This window comes from Hyperolius riggenbachi, chromosome 11 (assembly GCF_040937935.1).
Source record: "Hyperolius riggenbachi isolate aHypRig1 chromosome 11, aHypRig1.pri, whole genome shotgun sequence".
NCBI lineage: Eukaryota > Metazoa > Chordata > Amphibia > Anura > Hyperoliidae > Hyperolius > Hyperolius riggenbachi.
In genome coordinates, this window is record NC_090656.1 from 80,684,328 (window position 1) to 80,706,605 (window position 22,278).

At 48.4% G+C, this 22,278-nt stretch overlaps 1 protein-coding gene across 4 annotated transcripts in view; it reads right to left on the minus strand.

Moving 5' to 3' along the window:
- Positions 1-22,278, minus strand: part of LOC137539184 (ovochymase-2-like) — a 229,166-nt gene continuing 206,888 nt past the window's right edge. For all 4 annotated transcript variants that reach the window (XM_068261698.1, XM_068261699.1, XM_068261697.1 and 1 more), the window contains 2 exons: positions 21,901-22,028; positions 1-200 (listed from right to left, as the gene is read on the minus strand). In XM_068261698.1, coding sequence (XP_068117799.1) covers positions 67-200; positions 21,901-22,028 — 262 coding nt within the window. In that variant the 3' untranslated portion in view covers positions 1-66. The remainder of the gene's footprint in view (positions 201-21,900; positions 22,029-22,278) is intronic.

Below are 22,278 nucleotides of genomic sequence, written 5' to 3' on the forward strand. Positions count from 1 at the left end.
TAAGTTGCATATATTATAATATGCATATTGTTTATTATTTTCAGACGTGCATGTAAAGCTTATACTTTATTTCACGATGTGGAAAGTGTAAGAAAAGCATAGCTGTAGTTGGGAATTGGCGATCGTGGTCTTGGCTTCCAAGGTGAGAGTTGAGCCTGTAGAGTTTATGGTATCAGGAACTCTGTCCACAGAAAGGGGAGCTGCAAAGATACACAGTCGTTAAGTTCCAGCAGAAGGCACATGACCTGGCAGAGTACTCTTTAGACTGAGCTGAAGGTCAGGTGTAATGTTTATCTACGGGTTAAAGTCCAAGGGAAGAACTCTGACACACTACACATGCTATTCCCATTGTTCACTAGAGACTGGGGATCCAGTGAGCTTCATTTACTAAAGCCTGGTGAACAATGCTAAGAAATGCTGTGCGTATATAGCGCACATTGATTATACTGTTATCTTTGGAAGCAGCATAGCACACATAGTGCAACTCACATAATGCACACAACATGCATGTTACATCTATACAAACAAAAGGAAATCGAGAGCCCACAATAGTTTAGTATGTTAAAGTCAAGTTACATAGAATAAAATCAATTTGAATTAATACTCACAAGGAAGGGTTACCGCCAAGGCAAACACTGTATAGGCAGGTGGAGAGATTAGACCCGACCTACCTCGGGTTAAGAAGTTGCTCTCTGTAGATCAGAAAATAGGGGTACACCCCCAAGGGTGGACAAACTTATAGGTAACTGGACACAACAGAGGCACCAGGAAGAATAAAATACACTAAAAACAGCTTAAAGGGAACCAGAGATGAACATTTTACACAAAATAAACATATCAGTTGATAGCTTGTAAAGAATAAATGCTCTACCTGATAATTTCGCTGCTCTGGTGTGCCTTTTGTAGTGTTTTTTTATCCATTATTGCTCCAGGAAAAATCAAATATGGCCGCCGGCTCATATCCCTTCTCCTTCCGGGTTATATGAGTTGTTCTGGATGTGCGGTCTAGGCTATATGAGACTATGCTGCTATCTAGGCTAAATGCAGCCTTTCATCTATGTGCTTTCATTTTGGAATGATGTGCAGCTGCCTGTAGGAAGTGTCTCTCATAGGAATGAAACTGCAGTCATCATCAGTATCTAGTGCACACAGAGCACACAGGGATCATATTGCAGCCACACTTGTCTGTTTCAGAGATTCTCTCTCAGCAGCAGCAGCCCCTCCCATGTCATCACAGCTCTCAGTATGTGTTATGATCGCTTCTGCAGCGTTTACTGCTGACTGCAGTGGTATTGCAAACCAAACAGTTCTAATGTCATTACATGCATTTGCTTGCATAGTTTGGTTTGCACTTAAACTAGTTGCTGATTCCATCTGCAGTCGCTCTGAAGTTAATGACAGTTTAATATGCTTTTGTGTAAACAAACATTGTCTGCTGCAGTGGAGGGGCAGTCCCTTTCCTGCAGGCTGCATATCATTGTCTGCCTTTTCCTGCTATCAGCCTGTGATTAATTACCATTCACTTGTGTGGGAGTCTGCAGGTCTGCTCCCATTGGATGACCTCAGTATAAAGAACTGCTTCCTGCAATGCCTCATGGGCTATCATAGTTTCAGACTCTATCTGTTACTCTGCTCGTGCCCCACCTCGTTCCTGGTCCGTGTGGACTGCGCTGACTCCTGCGAAGGGGTCAGCGAGTCCTCCTAGTTCTGCTCTTGTTCTAGAAGTTGCTACTTGCTTGTCTTGTGTCATATATTGGTTCATCGCCAATATATACGCATACTTGCGCATTTTGTTATTTTCCTTGTATTCGTGTTACGTTAATATATCAGTGTCGCTGATATATACGTACACGAACTGTTTATTTCCTGTGTTCAGTTAGTCAGTTTTCCAGCACGTTTTGGTAGTTTGCGCGTATCGTGAACACCCGTGCTGAGCTAGTTATCCTGTTCCTGGTCCTGTTTGTGGATTGCGTTCATCTCTGCGAAGAGATAGCGAATCCTTCTGAGTCCTGTTCCCTGTATTACTTCAGTCTTAGTCAGAGTTCCTGCTTATGTCATATATCGGTTCATTGCCAATATATACATATGTTAGTCAGACGTTACGAATAGTTTCATTGATAGCTGTAATTGTAATACGCTAGGAAAACATACTTATTGTATATTTATCTGTGTTACGTTCATCTATCTCGATCCTGCTATTTCCTGTCTCTCCTGTCCTGTCTTTGTGAGGCACGCCATCACCGCAACGCATTGGCTGCCTCATTCCAGTCTGTCTGGTTTTGGACGCTTGCTGTCGCTAAGTAATCGCTAGCTAGCAAGCGTTCATTCTGTCTACCTGTCCTGATCTCCTCAGTCCTGGTTTATGCGCTCAGCGCTACTTTGCGCTGAGACGTTATTACGAAAGTGTTTGTGGCTGTTCAGATCTGCACCGGCTCTGTGCACCACAATCTCCTATTGGAGTCAGTCCTCTCCTCCACTAAACTGGGGATATCCTGATCCCTTGTGCTGGTGTGTGTACCTCCTTCACGTCAGCTTATGTGTTGTATGCTGACTGTGGAGATTACACCCCCAAGCTTAACATTATGATAGCCCCATTACCAATCCCCATTGTGGGGGGGGGTTCCCAGCAAAAATGACACTGTTTGTTATGGTTCCTGTTCCTTTAAGAAATTTGAGAAGCTCAATTCTGAAACAGAAAATGAGTTTTTTTCTGAATGTACCAGGTTCCTGGCTAATCCCGAGCTCCAGGCTACTCCTGTTTCAACGTGGGCCTCCCAGCTAGTTTATGTTTTATTTAAGGGAAGATTGTTTCAGTGGGCCTACGATGTCTTAGATCATACCAATTTAAAAGAAAGACCACTGGAATTTCTAGCGTTTGTGATCCATAACTGGCTGCGCAAAACCGATTTGCCTAGCCCTTTTGATAAGCTCCTGGCAGCTTGTCAATCAGCTGCTCCTTCTACTGCCTACAAAAATAATCAGCAAGCAGATAATTGTTCTGATAACTTTTCTTCTGCTAAGGCAGCAGGGTCTAAAGCCAAACGTAAACGCTCCAAAAGAAAAGCGTTACAATCAGCGGAGTCGTTGCCCTTGGCGACTGCGCATCAGATCTGTAATGAGACTCCGCCAGTAGTAGATAATGAAATTCAGTCACCATTCAGGGGAGTCAAATGGACCTATGAAACTACTAATGAACTTTCATTGCTAGCCAGGGAAAATAAAAGTTCTTGTTTAAATGAATTATCTGAATATGATTATGAAGATATATTACAGAGTATTGAACAGATCAATTTATTCGTGCAGCAAGGGAAATTTGCATACACTACAGTTCAATACTTGCTACAGGTATTGGAGATCCTTAGGAATAAGAAATCGGCCAATCACCTGCTAAATAACCCAATGTATGTTTCTGCCACTAACACATTTGCAAACTATGATCAGCCGGAATGCTCAGCTGTTAAATATGCATGGGATCCTCCATTTGAGAAAGGAGAGATGGAAGCTCTGGTCTATGAATGGAAGAAAGATGCAAGTTCATTTTGTCAGTTTTACAGTGCAAAAAGTGAATTAGTATTGAATGCATGCATTAAGTCTGCCTATAACCTAATAAAAACTGGTGTGTGTGGGTATGACTTTGTGGCTCCATTGATCGATGTGTGGAGAATGATTCTGGACGATTTTTATGCAATTCAATCAGTTGATACCAGGGAAGACACACTGTCAAGTGGAGATTGTTCCACTTCCTCAGTTCCTGAGGACTCGCCTGCTTCAGCACCTTTGGCTGATTCAGCGAGTGATTCAGAGCTCCTTTTGTGTGAAATTGAAGTTCCTGTAATTCCACCCTGTACCATGGATAACTCAGTGTTATTTCCCAGTAAGACAGAAATTACTAATACTTCCTTAATCTTGCCCTGCACAAATTTCTCAGCAGAGGACCCAGAGGTCCTGCTGACTTTCGAGTCCAGCCTAGCCAGTACTCATGACTCTTTGTTTAGTGAAACAGACACCAGAAAAATCTTGCCTGTCTCTGCAAACACTTCTGCAGAAATTACCTGTGTTAATAAAGTTCAACTCCTGTCTGATCCAGCAGATGCCAATAGATGCACTACATCAGTTTCCGAGTCCCAGCAATCCTGTCTAGTAAACTCAGAACCCCAGCATCTGAATTTTCCAATTTTACAAATGAATGGTGATTCAGATGCGCAAACATTGTGTCTTGATCTTCCTGTTTCTACACCTCGCTCTAGTTTCGTGAATAGCTCAGAGCATCTGCTATGTGAACCTGAAATCGCAGAATTATTACCTTGTTCAGAAAATTTTCCAATAAATTTGCCCTGTACCATGAATTGTGCAGTAGATCTCTCCAATGAAACTCAGGTCACAGAATCATTATGCTGTCCAGCAGGTGCTTCCATGGTTTTGCCCTGCAATATGGACTGTTCAGTGATCCTGTCCAGTGAAGCTGTGGTCGCAGAGTCTTATGCTTCACCCAGTACTTTGGATACTTTAAACCCTCTAGCAGAGGAGGCTGAAGCACTGCTTACCTCAGTTGGTGTTGCAGTAATATTCACTTGTCTAGCAGCTGTTTTGGAATTACAGTCTGCTCTAATAAAACTTGATGAATTTCTGCCCAGCGAAGCAGAAGCCATTGAAATATTGTCCTCGTCAGCAAGTGTGTTAGATACCTTGCCCTGTACACAGTCTGATTTAACCAATGTTGTTGAGTCCCTCTCCAGTGTTGTAACAGCCGAGGAACTCCAGCCCTGTCCTCTGAATGTTTCAAAAGTCTTGCCCTGTAACATGGATAATTCTGACTCGCTGGAAAAAATAATAGAAATCTCAGAATTTCAGTCCGGGTTAATGAGTGTTTCTGAAACCCAGCCCTGTATCCTGGAAAATTCTGGTTCTCTGGCCGGTGTGGCAGAAGTTCCTGAGTCCCCTTCCTGTCCAGTGAGTTACTCAGTTTTGCCTAGTTCAGTGGGGATTGCTGCACTACTGACTTGTTTTGCAGCCCTTCATGAGCTCCAATCCAGTGTATTTGATGAGTCTCTGTCTAGTCCAGAAGAAGTTATGGGAACCCTGTCTAGTTCGGTGCATACATCAGAAGATTTGTCCTGTCTTGTAAATGCCCCTGAACATGATTTGTTAATAACTTTGCTGGAATCAGAGACATCTAAGTCTGATCCTGCATTTTTTAGTGAGAATCCAGTAACTGTGAAGTCTAGTCATGATGATTTTTTTTTGCCCAGTCCTGGTTTCGGTCTTACCTTGACTGACTTTGAGGTTTGCAGTTCCTTGACATGCCCAGAAGTCTCTCTTGTGCCGGTGTGCCCAGATGTGCTTCGTATGCCAGAGTGCCCAAGTGTGTCTGTGTTGGCGTGCTCACACGCTTCCCTAGTGGAGACATGTTCTGATGTTGCCGGTTGGCCTGCATGCCCAGAGATGGTTCTGGTCCCTAAAAACCCTGATCTTGATGTTTGTCCTTGTGACCCTGACTCTAGAGTTGCCCTGGGTTCCATAGGGGTTCTTGATAGTTCTCCATGTGAGCCTAAGGGGCGTTCTGACCTGTGGGGATCTCTTTGGAGCTTCCAAGTGTTCTGGGAGATCTCTAAGGAAACTTGTCCTGGTACCTTGGACTGGTTCAACGGTGGGTTTTGTGTTGGTGGGGACAGTTCCGGTGGGCATTGCAAAGGCTTTGGCGTTTTTGGACGGTCCCGGGAAGGCGGTGGGTATCGCTCAGAGAGTTTCTGGGGGCTTTTCTCTGGAAGTCGTGGTTCTGATGGGTATCACACTGAGGCTTGTAGTGCTGACGGGCATGGTTCGGTAGGTTTTGGTTCCAATTGGTCTAGTTTTGGTGAGACTGATTTGGGAATTTGGTTTTGTCGGACGGATCCGACCTTCATGAATTTTCAGTCAGATCAGTTTGCTGGATTTCCCACTTCTGATTTTTTGGTTTGGGTGGTTCAGGAGAAATATGTCAGTTTTCATAGGCGTCCAGAGGCCGCGTTTAAGGGAGGGGGTACTGTTATGATCGCTTCTGCAGCGTTTACTGCTGACTGCAGTGGTATTGCAAACCAAACAGTTCTAATGTCATTACATGCATTTGCTTGCATAGTTTGGTTTGCACTTAAACTAGTTGCTGATTCCATCTGCAGTCGCTCTTAAGTTAATGACAGTTTAATATGCTTTTGTGTAAACAAACATTGTCTGCTGCAGTGGAGGGGCAGTCCCTTTCCTGCAGGCTGCATATCATTGTCTGCCTTTTCCTGCTATCAGCCTGTGATTAATTACCATTCACTTGTGTGGGAGTCTGCAGGTCTGCTCCCATTGGATGACCTCAGTATAAAGAACTGCTTCCTGCAATGCCTCATGGGCTATCATAGTTTCAGACTCTATCTGTTACTCTGCTCGTGCCCCACCTCGTTCCTGGTCCGTGTGGACTGCGCTGACTCCTGCGAAGGGGTCAGCGAGTCCTCCTAGTTCTGCTCTTGTTCTAGAAGTTGCTACTTGCTTGTCTTGTGTCATATATTGGTTCATCGCCAATATATACGCATACTTGCGCATTTTGTTATTTTCCTTGTATTCGTGTTACGTTAATATATCAGTGTCGCTGATATATACGTACACGAACTGTTTATTTCCTGTGTTCAGTTAGTCAGTTTTCCAGCACGTTTTGGTAGTTTGCGCGTATCGTGAACACCCGTGCTGAGCTAGTTATCCTGTTCCTGGTCCTGTTTGTGGATTGCGTTCATCTCTGCGAAGAGATAACTAATCCTTCTGAATCCTGTTCCTGGTCCTGTTTGTGGATTGCGTTCATCTCTGCGAAGAGATAGCGAATCCTTCTGAGTCCTGTTCCCTGTATTACTTCAGTCTTAGTCAGAGTTCCTGCTTATGTCATATATCGGTTCATTGCCAATATATACATATGTTAGTCAGACGTTACGAATAGTTTCATTGATAGCTGTAATTGTAATACGCTAGGAAAACATACTTATTGTATATTTATCTGTGTTACGTTCATCTATCTCGATCCTGCTATTTCCTGTCTCTCCTGTCCTGTCTTTGTGAGGCACGCCATCGCCGCAACGCATTGGCTGCCTCATTCCAGTCTGTCTGGTTTTGGACGCTTGCTGTCGCTAAGTAATCGCTAGCTAGCAAGCGTTCATTCTGTCTACCTGTCCTGATCTCCTCAGTCCTGGTTTATGCGCTCAGCGCTACTTTGCGCTGAGACGTTATTACGAAAGTGTTTGTGGCTGTTCAGATCTGCACCGGCTCTGTGCACCACAATCTCCTATTGGAGTCAGTCCTCTCCTCCACTAAACTGGGGATATCCTGATCCCTTGTGCTGGTGTGTGTACCTCCTTCACGTCAGCTTATGTGTTGTATGCTGACTGTGGAGATTACACCCCCAAGCTTAACATTATGCAAAGAAGGAAATCTGAGACCAGAGGTGGCAGGCTTGGGCTTGAAAAGACTCCACAGAGGAGTGACTCAGCTATAATGATTCCAGGTCAAACCTAGACTGAGCCAGTCGGGGATTCTTATCACAGCTGCTAATAGACTAATTAAGCAGATAACAATGAAACTAAAAGCAGGGTAGGTGTTTACGGTCATGTTCCCACTGCTAAATGTAATAAAATACATGAGGGTGCTTCGTCTCTGGTTCTCTTTAAAGAGAGCCAGAGGTGGGCTCATGAAATAAAAAAAAAAAACTAGGCTACCTGGGGGGCTGAGTGGATCAGGTAGCCTTCAAATCCGCCGTTCCTGTGGGCCGCACTAGCCCACTTTCACTTTCGTGATCTCTGAGTCACGGCGCCGGAATGAGAGATTAATTCTCTCATTCACAGCGTGCAGGGAAGCGGGGGAGCAGCAGGGGGCGCGGCGAGGGAGAGAGAGCTGCCCAATGGCAGCTCTGGAAACCCTGCAGGAACACCCCTGGCTGGCATTTTGAAAAGGGAATCCCTCTCCCACATGTTTACTTCCGAGATAGCGACAAATATTTTCGCTAAGCTCGGGGGGGCTATAGCGCGGCGGTGGAGGGGCAGAGAGTGGAGGTGTGGGGACACAAAGGCATGTCATAAGGCAGAGAACATGCCTCTTTTTCCCCATCTGCCCCCCCCCCACCCCCAAAGCACCTCAGGTTCACATTAAAAATGAGAGGTAGTGGCGGACTTACCTCCCCAGTGAAGACTCAAATTGGCTAATTCAGGTAAAGTTTTATTGCATACACCACAAAACAATGAGATGAGTTTCACAGGTATTTCACCAGCTTCCTCAGACATTTAAAAGTAACTGATTATTACCAGCTCTTAAGGCCCATACCCACTACACAATTTTTCTGATGATTTTTCCGACGACTGGTGATTATTTGAGCGATGAGTGCTCGTTTCAGCAAACTCGTGATGTTGATACAGGTGTGTGATTACGCGACTGATGCTTAGAAACACGCAACGATAACTATCGTCACGGTGGATCGGACTTTATGATTCCTGACACCTCCTATGCAAAGTACCGCGAACGCTTGAAATCTCCTTCGCACCCATCGTGCGCTGTCGCATACAAGCAAAGCCAGGAAGATTGATTGAGGAGCATTCGTCGTGAGAGGTTGCTGGGATCCATCTTCTTGAGTATTCAGCTTCAGGGATGCTGTCACGAGTAGATTCGAGTGGCCTAAGCACTCGAACTCGTGATTCAAATGAGCAATAATTAATGCAGGTGAGGAGCGGGACATAAGGGGTTATTTACCCAAAAGGCTGCGTGTTCCCTGCGCTCCAAATAGGATCCACACGCGTCCTATTCTTTGCGTTACAAGCCTCGCTGCAGGCACTGCGGGCACTTCCTCCTTCAAGCCGGAAGAAGTGCCTGCAGCGAGGCTTGTAATGCGATGAATAGGACACGTATGGATCCTATTTGGAGCGCAGGGAGCACGCAGCCTTATGGGTAAATAACCCCTTATGTCCCGCTCCTCACCTGCATTAATTATTGCTCATTTGAATCACGAGTTCGAGTGCTTAGGCCACTCGAATCTACTCGTGACAGCATCCCTGTTCAGCTTTAGCAGGCACGGCACCTGCTAAAAGCTCATAATCAGTTACTCTAGTTCAAAGGTGTCGAACTCCAGGCCTGGAGGTCCAGATCCATGCCAGTAGTACTGAAAGAAGATGAAGCGCGCCATAGTGCATTAAATGTGGAGGAGATTTTATTACCAATTAAAAGTTTATACTCACAAACATGAGTGATAAAAATCGCATCTCAGCGGAATGCCAGCCGCTTGCCTCTACAGTGGGGGATGACGCGCTGTGGCCAGCAGCGCGGTTTCCGATGACTGGGAATCCGTCTCACTGGGAGGTGGGCGTCGCTGGAGTGTCAATCGGCGTGTGACGTCATTACGCGTTTCGGCGCGCAGCGCCTTCGTCAGATGACGTCTCACGCCTGCGGGGGGCAACATATAGCGTCGCTTTAGACCTTGGCAACCAGGAAGCTAAAATAAACTTTATTGTCCGGAGGACAACGGCGGGAGGCGTAGGGACGCAATAGTGCTGTAGGCTTATGGCAGCGCGTCATTCTCCCCAGTATAAAAACATTACATTGGAGGAACATGTATTACTTCAGATGGTCTGGCACACACAATTACAGTTCAATAATTTACATAGGCAAATCAACATTTTGCATCAGCATACTTAAGCCAAACTGAATAATACGATTATAGCACATATAGCAAACTTTGTAGCACAATAGTGCTGAAAATAAGAGCAATTTCCAGTGACCGAATTAGCCTATTAGGAAGCTGCAGTAATAAGATGTTATTGGGCTCTAGATGGCCACAATCCAAACATCACATCTAATTGTATAAACTACAATATAGCAGGATCCAAAGAACTCATATTAATACCTGCCAGATTCTTAACATATTAGGTCATAAATAACAAATCCTTCTATAAAATCATTCTATAAACCATTCTATAAAAACCACATTATTTGGTTCGTATCTAAAAACAACCAACAGGAGAATTCCTAAATGACCTCTATTTTGGGGGGAGGGTTTTATTACATATGTATATGAGGACCGGGGGAGTTCTTTACGATGTATAACCTGCCCCAGCTGGCTTGTAGGGCCAAGGGGTGTAGGGGAATGGGGGGAGTTGAAAAGGGAGGGGTATTATTATGGGTTTACTGGGGTCCTACCGCTGGGACCACGGTGAGGACAGAGGAAACGGGGGGCGGGGGGGGGAGGGGGGGGAGGTAGAAGGGATAAGAAATATAATAAAAATAAGGGAAATGTAAACATATATATATATATATAAATACAATGGAGGGGAGGCAATCTACTATGGACCATGCCTATTATACGGTATACTCACCACCCTCATCTAGTGTACATTTCTGCTACTATTTTTATTATATTTCTTATCCCTTTGGCTGCCATGACATGGTCCCATGGGAACCCCTTTCCCCCCCCCCCTTTCTTTCCTTCCCCCCCCCCTTTTATTCTCCCTATCCCTTCCAACCCATCTACCTCCCACCCCTCCTCCCCCCCCCCCCTGTTTCCTCTGTCCTCACCGTGGTCCCAGCGGTAGGACCCCAGTAAACCCATAATAATACCCCTCCCTTTTCAACTCCCCCCATTCCCCTACACCCCTTGGCCCTACAAGCCAGCTGGGGCAGGTTATACATCGTAAAGAACTCCCCCGGTCCTCTTATACATATATAATAAAACCCTCCCCCCAAAATAGAGGTCATTTAGGAATTCTCCTGTTGGTTGTTTTTAGATACGAACCAAATAATGTGGTTTTTATAGAATGGTTTATAGAATGATTTTATAGAATGATTTGTTATTCATGACCTAATATGTTAAGAATCTGGCAGGTATTAATATGAGTTCTTTGGATCCTGCTATATTGTAGTTTATACAATTAGATGTGATGTTTGGATTGTGGCCATCTAGAACCCAATAACATCTTATTCCTGCAGCTTCCTAATAGGCTAATTCGGTCACCGGAAATTGCTCTTATTTTCAGCACTATTGTGCTACAAAGTTTGCTATATGTGCTATAATCGTATTATTCAGTTTGGCTTAAGTATGCTGATGCAAAATGTTGATTTGCCTATGTAAATTATTGAACTGTAATTGTGTGTGCCAGACCATCTGAAGTAATACATGTTCCTCCAATGTAATGTTTTTATACTGGGGAGAATGACGCGCTGCCATAAGCCTACAGCACTATTGCGTCCCTACGCCTCCCGCCGTTGTCCTCCGGACAATAAAGTTTATTTTAGCTTCCTGGTCGCCAAGGCGACCTCTAGAGTGACGCTATGTGTTGCCCCCCGCAGACGTGAGACGTCATCTGACGAAGGCGATGCGCGCCGAAACGCGTAATGACGTCACACGCCGATTGACACTCCAGCGACGCCCACCTCCCAGTGAGACGGATTCCCAGTCATCGGAAATCGCGCTGCTGGCCACAGCGCGTCATCCCCCACTGTAGAGGCAAGCGGCTGGCATTCCGCTGAGATGTGATTTTTATCACTCATGTTTGTGAGTATAAACTTTTAATTGGTAATAAAATCTCCTCCACATTTAATGCACTATGGCGCGCTTCATCTTCTTTCAGTACTTCTGCCAATCACCCTTGTCGGAGCGCTGCGGGGTGCTGAATGTGTAAAGGAGAGCCATCCTTTGAGTGTGCAGCACTACTTGGAGCGCAGGATATCTTCGTGCTTGTTTGTGCAGATCCATGCCAGTGTTTAGGATGGACTGAGAAAGAGAGGAATGTGTTCTACCTGATGGACCACACCTTTCCTGATTCCGACCCATAAATGAATTTGAGCTGCACCAAAAATGTGTGAGAATCTTGGCCCTCAAAGGACCCGTTTGACATCCCTGCAAATTAGTTGCGAAACGCAATGCATTGTTTTGTGGCGTATACAATACATTTTTTCCTAAATTCATGTCTTCATTGGGAAGGTAAGTCTACCCCTACCTCCCATTCTTCAGCTATTTTTAGTGTATTTTAATATTCCTGGTCCCTTTGTTTTGTCCTAGACAACTGTAAAATTGCCACGTGCTGTCTACCTGTAGAATTTAGTGAATCAAACCCAATGGGAGATACATCAAGGTGTTAAAGGGACTCCGAGCAGTGATTAAAAACAAAATCTGAACTTACCTGGGGCTTTCTCCAGCCCACCGTAGGTCGGGAGGTCCCCCGGCGTCCTCCTGGCTGCTCTCCAAGTCCCTCCGCAGAAATGGCACCTGGCGACACCGGGACCATGTGTCGGGCTCCCTCTTCCTGAAAGAGGACGTTAGTCGTCATCACGCCGGCCGGCTTGACAGTACTGCGCATGCGCGATTAAACATCATCTTTCAGGAAGAGGGAGCCCGACACTCAGTCCCGGAGTTGCCGGGAGCCGCCGAGTGTCATTTCTGCGGAGGGACCGGGAGAGGAGCCAGGAGGACGCCAAGGGACCTCCCGACCTACGGTGGGCTGGAGAAAGCCCCAGGTAAGTTCAGATTTTGTTTTTAATCACTGCTCGGAGTCCCTTTAAATACGAAGCCTACAAATACATGTATTTCAGCACAGTTATATACATTGTAAGAAGGAAAAGTAGACATTGATCCTTTAGATTGTAAGCTCACAAGGGCAGGGCTCCCTCACCCGTTTGTCTTGGAATTTGTTACACATTTTATTTATTCTGTTACTTTTGTCACTGTAATTACCAATTCTGTATTTTGTACCAACTCTGTATTTTGTATATTGGTGTATACCATTGTCTGTAGTATTATGTATCCCATGTTTGTTTCTTACTTTGTACAGGGCCACGGAATATGTGGGAGCTTTATAAATCAATAATAATAATACAACTATAGAATGTTCTAAACAAGAAACTGAGGTGCAGGCCGCTATAGACCGGATACGAGGGGTTTACAGTGTATCTGCTAGGGACACGCTGTGTTCCATCACAAGTCCCTGCCACGTTCTTCACATTACCTGCTGATCCGGCCCCCTGGCATCACCACCCGTCCGCTTCACTTGCCACCATCCACCACCAGTTGGTACACTGCAGGGGACTCGATTGCAAAAAAAACAAATGAGAATCCTCCCTAGCAACAGGGAGTATTCTTATTGGTCCACCACTCATCAGTGAACCAATGAGAATCCTCTCTGGAGAGGCTGCCAGCAGGACCCAGGAGAAGACCGAAGCTGCGGCAAGGGACACAAATGATTTCTAGAAGCTGGAAGAAGCCCCAAGTAAGTAAAGCTACACTTAATTTTTCACCTCAGAAATCCTTTAACACAGGAACCATTTGCTTGTGCATTTACTGATACCCTATTCAGAAAATGTGGTCCAAAATAAGTAAAAGGTCCAAAATAAGTAGAACAATGCAGCAGTGCTGTCCCACACAATATGGTGCCGCTGTAGCAATTATGGAGTTTTCTGTACCTTGTTCAGAGGATTTAGCTCACTAGGGCAGTGATGTAACTAAAGGTGCTGCATAGTCTTTCATCGTGCTGCATTGGTTACTCCAAGTTATGCAGATAAATCTATGTCCACTTTTCCATCTTACAATGGATATAACTGACCCTGTAGTGACCTTTGTTCTCTAGACTCTTCTGCATGGTTGTATACTATTACTCTTTGCCTCATGCAGCTTAAAGAGACTCTGAAGCCAGAATAAATCTCGCTTCAGAGCTCATAGTTAGCAGGGGCATGTGTGCCCCTGCTAAACCACCGCTATTGCGCCGCTAAACGGGGGTCCCTTCACCCCCAAACCCACCCCCGCAAGACTTAGTCGCAGACTTGTTCGTTCCTGGAGGCAGGGCTAACGGCTGCAGCCCTGCCTCCAGTCGCGTCTATCAGCGGCGCATCGCCGCCTCTCCCCCGCCCCTCTCAGTGAAGGAAGACTGAGAGGGGCGGGGGAGAGGAGGAGATACGCGCTGACAGACGCGCGTGGGGCAGGGCTGCGGCGGTTAGCCCTGCCCCAACCAGGAAGCGCTCCCCCGCTGCACCGAGGGGATTTGGGGGTGAAGGGACCCCCGTTTAGCGGCGCGATAGCGGCGGTATAGCAGGGGCACACATGCCCCTGCTAACTATGAGCTCTGAAGCGAGATTTATTCTCGCTTCAGACTCTCTTTAAAGGGATCCTTAACTAAAGCTAAAAAAAAAAAAAAAGTTTCACTTACCTGGAGCTTCCACCAGCAACCTGCATCAGTGAGTGACGGCGTCCTGTGCCCACGCCTTCACTCACTGATCATCCCGGTCTCCCACCGTGGCTCAGTTTTGTTTTCGGTGACTGATCAGTCGCCGAGCAATCGCCTGCACTGCCCTGCCCACGCGCGTCCCTAATCACGCCCCCGTCCATGTGGCCGTCTTGGGCCTGCACAGTACGCGTACTATGTACATACACACGGGTAGTACTATGCATGTGTACTGCACAGGAGCAAGACAGCCACAGGGACGGAAGCGCGAGCGAGGCACACTTCTGAAAATGAAACTGAGCCACGGCAAAAGACCGGATGAGCGGTGAGTGACGGCGCAGGCACAGGACATCTGCAGGGGGCTGGTGGAAGCCCCAGGTAAGTGAAACATTTTTTGTAGCTTCGGTTAAAGAGGACCCGAGGTGGGGTTCTCACAAAAAAATCCCCCTACAGAGGCTGGCTCTGCCTATCGAACCCAGCCTCTGTTGCTAATCAGATCCCCCCTAAATCCCCCCTGCGCTCAGCCAGACCCCATAAATCTCAGCCGCGCTGCCGACACGCAGCGTGTCAGCAGCGGCTGTGTTTAACTTTCTAACGTCAGTCTCCGCTCTCCCCCGCCTCCTGTATTGTTCCGGTCCCGGCCCACGTCCCTTCTCTCCACGCTGATTGGAGGGAAGGGACGCTGGCGGGGACCGGAGCTCTGCAGGAGGCGGGGGGAGCGCCGAGACTGACGTTCGGAAGGTAAACACAGCCGCACAGCGCGGCTGTGATTTATGGGGTCTGGCAGAGCGCAGGAGGGATTTAGGGGGGATCTGATTAGCAACAGAGGCTGTGCTTGATAGGCAGTGCCAGCTAGAGTTGGGCCGAACGGTTCGCCTGCGAACGGTTGCATGCGAACTTCAATGGTTCGCGTTCGCGCCCCACAGGCGAACCTTTGCGGAAGTTCGGTTCGCCCCATAATGCACATGGAGGGTCAACTTTGACCCTCTACATCACAGTCAGCAGGCCCAGTGTAGCCAATTAGGCTACACTAGCCCCTGGAGCCCCACCCACCCTTATATAAGGCAGGCAGCGGCGGCCATTACGGTCACTCGTGTGCTGCCTGCGTTAGTGAGAGTAGGGCGAGCTGCTGCAGACTGTCTCTCAGGGAAAGATTAGTTAGGCTTAACTTGTTCCTGTCTGGCTGCATACCTGTTCTGTGAACCCACCAGTGCATACCTGTTCTGTGAACCCACCAGTGCATACCTGTGCTGTGAACCCACCACTGCATACCTGTGCTGTGAACCCACCACTGCATACCTGTGCTGTGAACCCACCACTGCATACCTGTCAGTGAACCTGCCACTGCATACCTGTTCTGTTCAGTGGACCCGCCACTGTATACCTGTTCATTGAACCCACCACTGCATGCCTGTGCTGTGAACCCACCACTGCATACCTGTGCTGTGAACCCACCACTGCATACCTGTGCTGTGAACCCACCACTGCATACCTGTTCAGTGAACCCACCACTGCATACCTGTGCTGTGAACCCACCACTGCATACCTGTTCAGTGAACCTGCCACTGCATACCTGTTCTGTTCAGTGGACCCGCCACTATATACCTGTTCATTGAACCCACCACTGCATACCTGTGCTGTGAACCCACCACTGCATACCTGTTCTGTGAACCCACCACTGCATACCTGTGCTGTGAACCCACCACTGCATACCTGTTCAGTGAACCCACCACTGCATACCTGTGCTGTGAACCCACCACTGCATACCTGTTCTGTGAACCCACCACTGCATACCTGTGCTGTGAACCCACCACTGCATACCTGTTCAGTGAACCTGCCACTGCATACCTGTTCTGTTCAGTGGACCCGCCACTGTATACCTGTTCATTGAACCCACCACTGCATACCTGTGCTGTGAACCCACCACTGCATACCTGTTCTGTGAACCCACCACTGCATACCTGTGCTGTGAACCCACCACTGCATACCTGTTCAGTGAACCTGCCACTGCATACCTGTTCAGTGAACCTGCCACTGCATACCTGTTCTGTTCAGTGGACCCGCCACTGTATACCTGTTCATTGAACCCACCACTGCAAACCTGTGCTGTGAACCCACCACTGCATACCTGTTCTGTGAACCCACAACTGCATACCTGTGCTGTGAACCCACCACTGCATACCTGTTCAGTGAACCTGCCACTGCATACCTGTTCTGTTCAGTGGACCCGCCACTGTATACCTGTTCATTGAACCCACCACTGCATACCTGTGCTGTGAACCCACCACTGCATACCTGTTCTGTGAACCCACCACTGCATACCTGTGCTGTGAACCCACCACTGCATACCTGTTCAGTGAACCTGCCACTGCATACCTGTTCTGTTCAGTGGACCCGCCACTGTATACCTGTTCATTGAACTCACCACTGCATACCTGTGCTGTGAACCCACCACTGCATACCTGTTCTGTGAACCCACCACTGCATACCTGTGCTGTGAACCCACCACTGCATACCTGTTCAGTGGACCTGCCACTGCATACCTGTTCTGTTCAGTGGACCCGTCACTTATACCTGTTCATTGAACCCACCACTGCATACCTGTGCTGTGAACCCACCACTGCATACCTGTTCAGTGAACCCGCCCCTGCATACCTGTTCTGTTCAGTGGACCCGCCACTGTATACCTGTTTAGTGACCCCCGCCACTGCATACCTGTTGTGTTCAGTGAACCTGCCACTGCATACCTGTTCTGTGAACCCGCCACTGTATACCTGTTCTGTTTAGTGAACCCGCCACTGTATACCTGTTCTGTTTAGTGAACCCGCCACTGCATACCTGTTCTGTTCAGTGGACCCGCCACTGTATACCTGTTCAGTGAACCCGCCACTGCATACCTGTTGTGTTCAGTGAACCTGCCACTGCATACCTGTTCTGTGAACCCGCCACTGTATACCTGTTCTGTTTAGTGAACCCGCCACTGCATACCTGTTCTGTTCAGTGGACCCACCACTGTATACCTGTTCAGTGAACCCGCCACTGCATACCTGTTGTGTTCAGTGAACCTGCCACTGCAGACCTGTTGTGTTCAGTGAACCTGCCACTGCATACCTGTTCTGTGAACCCACCACTGTATACCTGTTCTGTTCAGTGAACCCACCGCATCAGTGCGCATACCTGTGCAGTTAAGTGAACCCACCTACCTACGTGAGTGCACGCAGTGTGATATACCACTCCGTGCATACCCGATATGGACAAAACAGGTAGAGGAAGAGGTAGTGCCAGAGGAAGGCCACCCGGCAGGTCTGCGCGAGGCCGTGTAAATGTAATTTCGTGTGGACCTGGCCCACAGTACAGTGCTCGGAAGAAGGCACGTCCCATCACCTCCCAAGATTGTCAGGACGTGGTTGAGTATTTAGCGACACAGAACACCTCATCTTGCTCAGCCACCAGCGCTACTACTAGCACCACTTCCGCTGCATTTGACACTTCGCAAGAATTATTTAGTGGTGAAATCACTGATGCACAGCCATTGTTGTTACAGCCAGATGAATTTTCACCAGCTCATATGTCTGAGTTACGCGGCAACACTATGGATGTAACGTGTCAGGAGGATGAAGGACCTACTGATGGTGCAAGTTTGGATTTGTCTGAGGCAAGCGAAGCTGGGCAGGATGACTACGATGATGACGGTAATAGGGATCCTCTGTATGTTCCCAATAGAGGAGATGAAGAGGGGGACAGTTCAGAGGGGGAGTCAGAGAGTAGTAGGAGGAGAGAAGTTGCTGAAAGAAGCTGGGGCAGCTCTTCGTCAGAAACAGCTGGTGGCAGAGTCCGGCACCATGTATCGCCACCTATGTACAGCCAGCCAACTTGCCCTTCAGCATCAGCTGCTGAGGTCCCCATAGTGCCCACATCCCAGGGTGGCTCAGCGGTGTGGAAATTTTTTAATGTGTGTGCCTCAGATCGGACCAAAGCCATCTGTTCGCTCTGCCAACAAAAATTGAGCCGTGGAAAGGCCAACACTCACGTAGGGACAAGTGCCTTACGAAGGCACCTGGAGAAAAGGCACAAACAGCAATGGGATGGCCACCTGAGCAAAAGCAGCAGCAGCACACAAAAGCAAAGCCACCCTCCTTCTCCTCTTCCTCCTCCATCAGGTGCATTATCTGCTTCTGCCGCTTTCTCCCTTCCACCTTCACAGGCACCCTCCTCCACTCCACCTCTGCCCTTGAGCGGTTCCTGCTCCTCTGCCCACAGCAGCAGTCAGGTGTCCGTGAAGGAAATGTTTGAGCGGAAGAAGCCAATTTCGGCCAGTCACCCCCTTGCCCGGCGTCTGACAGCTGGCGTGGCGGAACTGTTAGCTCGGCAGCTGTTACCATACCGGCTGGTGGACTCTGAGGCCTTCCGTAAATTTGTGGCCATCAGAACACCGCAGTGGAAGACGCCAGCCCGCACTTATTTTTCGAGAAAGGCCATACCCCAACTGCACCGTGAAGTTGAGAGGCAAGTGGTGTCATCTCTTGCGAAGAGCGTTGGGTCAAGGGTACACCTGACCACGGATGCCTGGTCTGCCAAGCACGGGCAGGGCCGCTACATTACCTACACAGCCCATTGGGTGAACCTGGTGGTGAACGATGGCAAGCAGGGCGCAGCGGACCAAATTGTGACACCTCCACGGCTTGCAGGCAGGCCTCCTGCCACCTCCTCTCCTCCTGCTACATGCTCTTCGCTGTCCTCCTCCTCCTTGGCTGAGTGGCAGTTCTCCTCTCCAGCTACACAGCCCCAGCTCCGCAGGGCCTATGCTGCATGCCAGGTAAGACGGTGTCACGCCATCTTAGACATGTCTTGTCTCAAAGCGGAGAGTCACACTGGAGCAGCTCTCCTGGCTGCTCTTAAGAAACAGGTGGATGAGTGGCTGACCCCGCACCACCTGGAGATAGGCAACGTGGTGTGCGACAACGGCAGCAATCTGCTTGCCGCTTTGCATATGGGGAAGCTGACACACATACCCTGCATGGCACGTCATGAATCTAGTGGTTCAAAGATTTGTGGCAAAGTACCCTGGCTTAGCGAATGTCCTGAAGCAGGCCAGGAAGTTCTGTGGGCATTTGAGGCGGTCTTACACAGCCATGGCACGCTTTGCGGAAATTCAGCGCAAAAACAACATGCCGGTGAGACGCCTCATTTGCGATAGCCCGACTCGCTGGAACTCGACCCTGCTCATGTTCTCCCGCCTGCTAGAACAGAAGAAAGCCGTGACCCACTACCTCTACAACTACAGTAGAATGAAACAGTCTGAGAAGATGGGGATGTTCTGGCCCGACAACTGGACACTGATGAAAAATGCATGCAGGCTCATGCGGCCGTTTGAGGAGGTGACCAACCTGGTGAGCCGCAGTGAGGGCACCATCAGCGACTTAATTCCCTACGCATACTTCTTGGAGCGTGCTGTGCGTAGAGTGGCGGATGAAGCTGTGAATGAGCGTGACCAGGAACCGTTACGGCAGGAACAGGCATGGGACCAATTTTCATCAGACCCAGCTGTTTCCTCAACACCTGCGGCAGCACAGAGGGGGGAGGAGGAGGAAGAAGAGAAGTCGTGTGCAGAAGACGAGTCAGACTCAGAGGATGATGAGCAAGGTGTTTCTTTGGGGGAGGAGGAGGAGGAGGAGGAGGAGGAGGAGGGGACAGCGGCAGGAGAACAACCGCAGCAGGCGTCGCAGGGGGCTTGTGCTGCTCAACCTTCCCGTGGTATTGTTCGCGGCTGGGGGGAGGAGGTTGACTTACCTGACGTCACTGAGGAAGAGCAAGAGGAGATGGAGGGTACTGGATCCGACTTTGTGCAGATGTCGTCTTTTATGCTGTCCTGCCTGTTGAGGGACCCCCGTATAAAAAACCTCAAGGGGAATGAGCTGTACTGGGTGGCCACACTACTAGACCCTCGGTACAGGCACAAAGTGGCAGACCTGTTACCGACTCACCGGAAGGTGGAAAGGATGCAGCACATGCAGAACCAGCTGTCAACTATGCTTTACAATGCCTTTAAGGGTGATGTGACAGCACAACGCCAGCAAGGTACCACTGCCACTAATCCTCCTCCCGTGTCCACGCAGCCAAAGACAGGACGCTCCAGCGATCTCATGGTGATGTCGGACATGCGGACGTTCTTTAGTCCAACGCCTCGCCGTAGCCCTTCCGGATCCACCCTCCACCAACGCCTGGGTGCGCAGGCTTGACCTGTGGCCAAAGCTGTCCCAATTTGCCATCCAACTTCTCTCCTGCCCTGCCGCAAGCGTCCTGTCAGAAAGGACCTTCAGCGCAGCTGGAGGCATTGTCACAGAGAAGAGAAGTCGCCTAAGTCACAAAAGTGTTAAGTACCTCACCTTTATCAAAATGAATGAGGCATGGATCCCGGAGGGCTGCTGCCCGCCCCAAGACTAAGTCAGTCCCCGCACACACAGCATCTCTGCCTGCACGCCATGTGACTGGCTGCCTGGGCTGCCCCAAGAAGACTAAGTCGCTCCCAGTCCCTCCACACAGCATGTCTGCCTGCAGGCCGCTTGACTACCTTCTCCACCACCACCAACAGGGTCCGGGACTCCAGGCAGATTGCTGAATTTTTTAGGCCGCTGCTAGCAGCGGCCGCTGTAATAATTTTTCTGGTGCGTGTACATGACTGCCTAATTTTTCTGGCTGCACTGCGGGCAGCTGCAACAACAAAAGAAAAGGCATGTACATGCGCCCATTCCCCTTCGTGATCATTACCTTGCCGTGGTGAAGGGGCTTGCGTATCACAATGAAGCAATGACCGGCGCCTAGATGAGTGTCTCGGGGGGCACACCCACGATAATAAGGTCGTTGCCTCATTGTGGTCAGACCAAATTTGATCAGCTGGACAGTCACTGTTCTGTCATTCAGCTACATCAGCCAGGCGACCATATGGGCTGTAAAGCCACCAAAACCTGCACTCTCGCCATGGTGCGCACCAGTCCAGCACGGCCGTCACTACACAAACAGCTGTTTGCGGTGCGTTACACGGTGAGTTTGGTGTGTCAGTGTGAAGCAGTACCTTAATTACACTACCTGATTGATGTATACACATGCAAGATGTTTGAAAGCACTTTAGGCCTGTCATTTAGCATTCAATGTGATTTCTGCCCTTAAAACGCTGCTTTGCGTCAAATCCAGATTTTTCCCCGGGACTTTTGGCATGTATCCCACTCCGCCATGCCCCCCTCCAGGTGTTAGACCCCTTGAAACATCTTTTCCATCACTTTTGTGGCCAGCATAATTATTTTTTTTTTCAAAGTTCGCATCCCCATTGAAGTCTATTGCGGTTCGCGAACTTTAACGCGAACCGAACCTTCCGCGGAAGTTCGCGAACCAGGTTCGCGAACCTAAACCTCTGTAAGGGGATTTTGTTGTGAGAACCCCGCCTCGGGTTCTCTTTAAGGCTCCCTATAACCACCTCCTATGAATATATTTATATATACTTGAACTGCTGTTCAAAAGATACATCAATAATAGTTATACCCTTGTTTTGTATAATTTAAGCAGAGTATATTAGTAACGAGAAGAGTCTATCTATGGATTCTACATTCACGTCATCCCGTTTATTCAAATTTAACATGAGTAAAATGGAGATTGTAATATTTCCACCTTCTCTCTCTGCACCCCACCTATAGTTGCTATTAATTCCTACCTTTCTCAGGGTTATCACTGGACACTCCTTCATAGACCAGCAGGGAATTCTGCTCATTGGATGTATTCAGTGCGGTAATTTTCAGCACAATAAAATGGTCCTCTGGGGCTTGGACCTTGATCTGGCAACTGAAAGCCAAAAACATGCATTAGAGGGTTTTAGGACCCATTCACACTTAAAAAGCACAAAATGGTAGCGTTTTGCTTGGGTGATTTTACCGCGATAAGTGCGGTAAAATCATTGTACACTTCCGTGATTCCCAACAATCACAATCAGTGCTTGTAAAAGCACTGTACCGCAAAATGCTGCAGGTAACACGTGTTGCGATTGCTGTTAATTGTGAAACACCCGCAGCACTCACGTCAGTGAGATCACTGT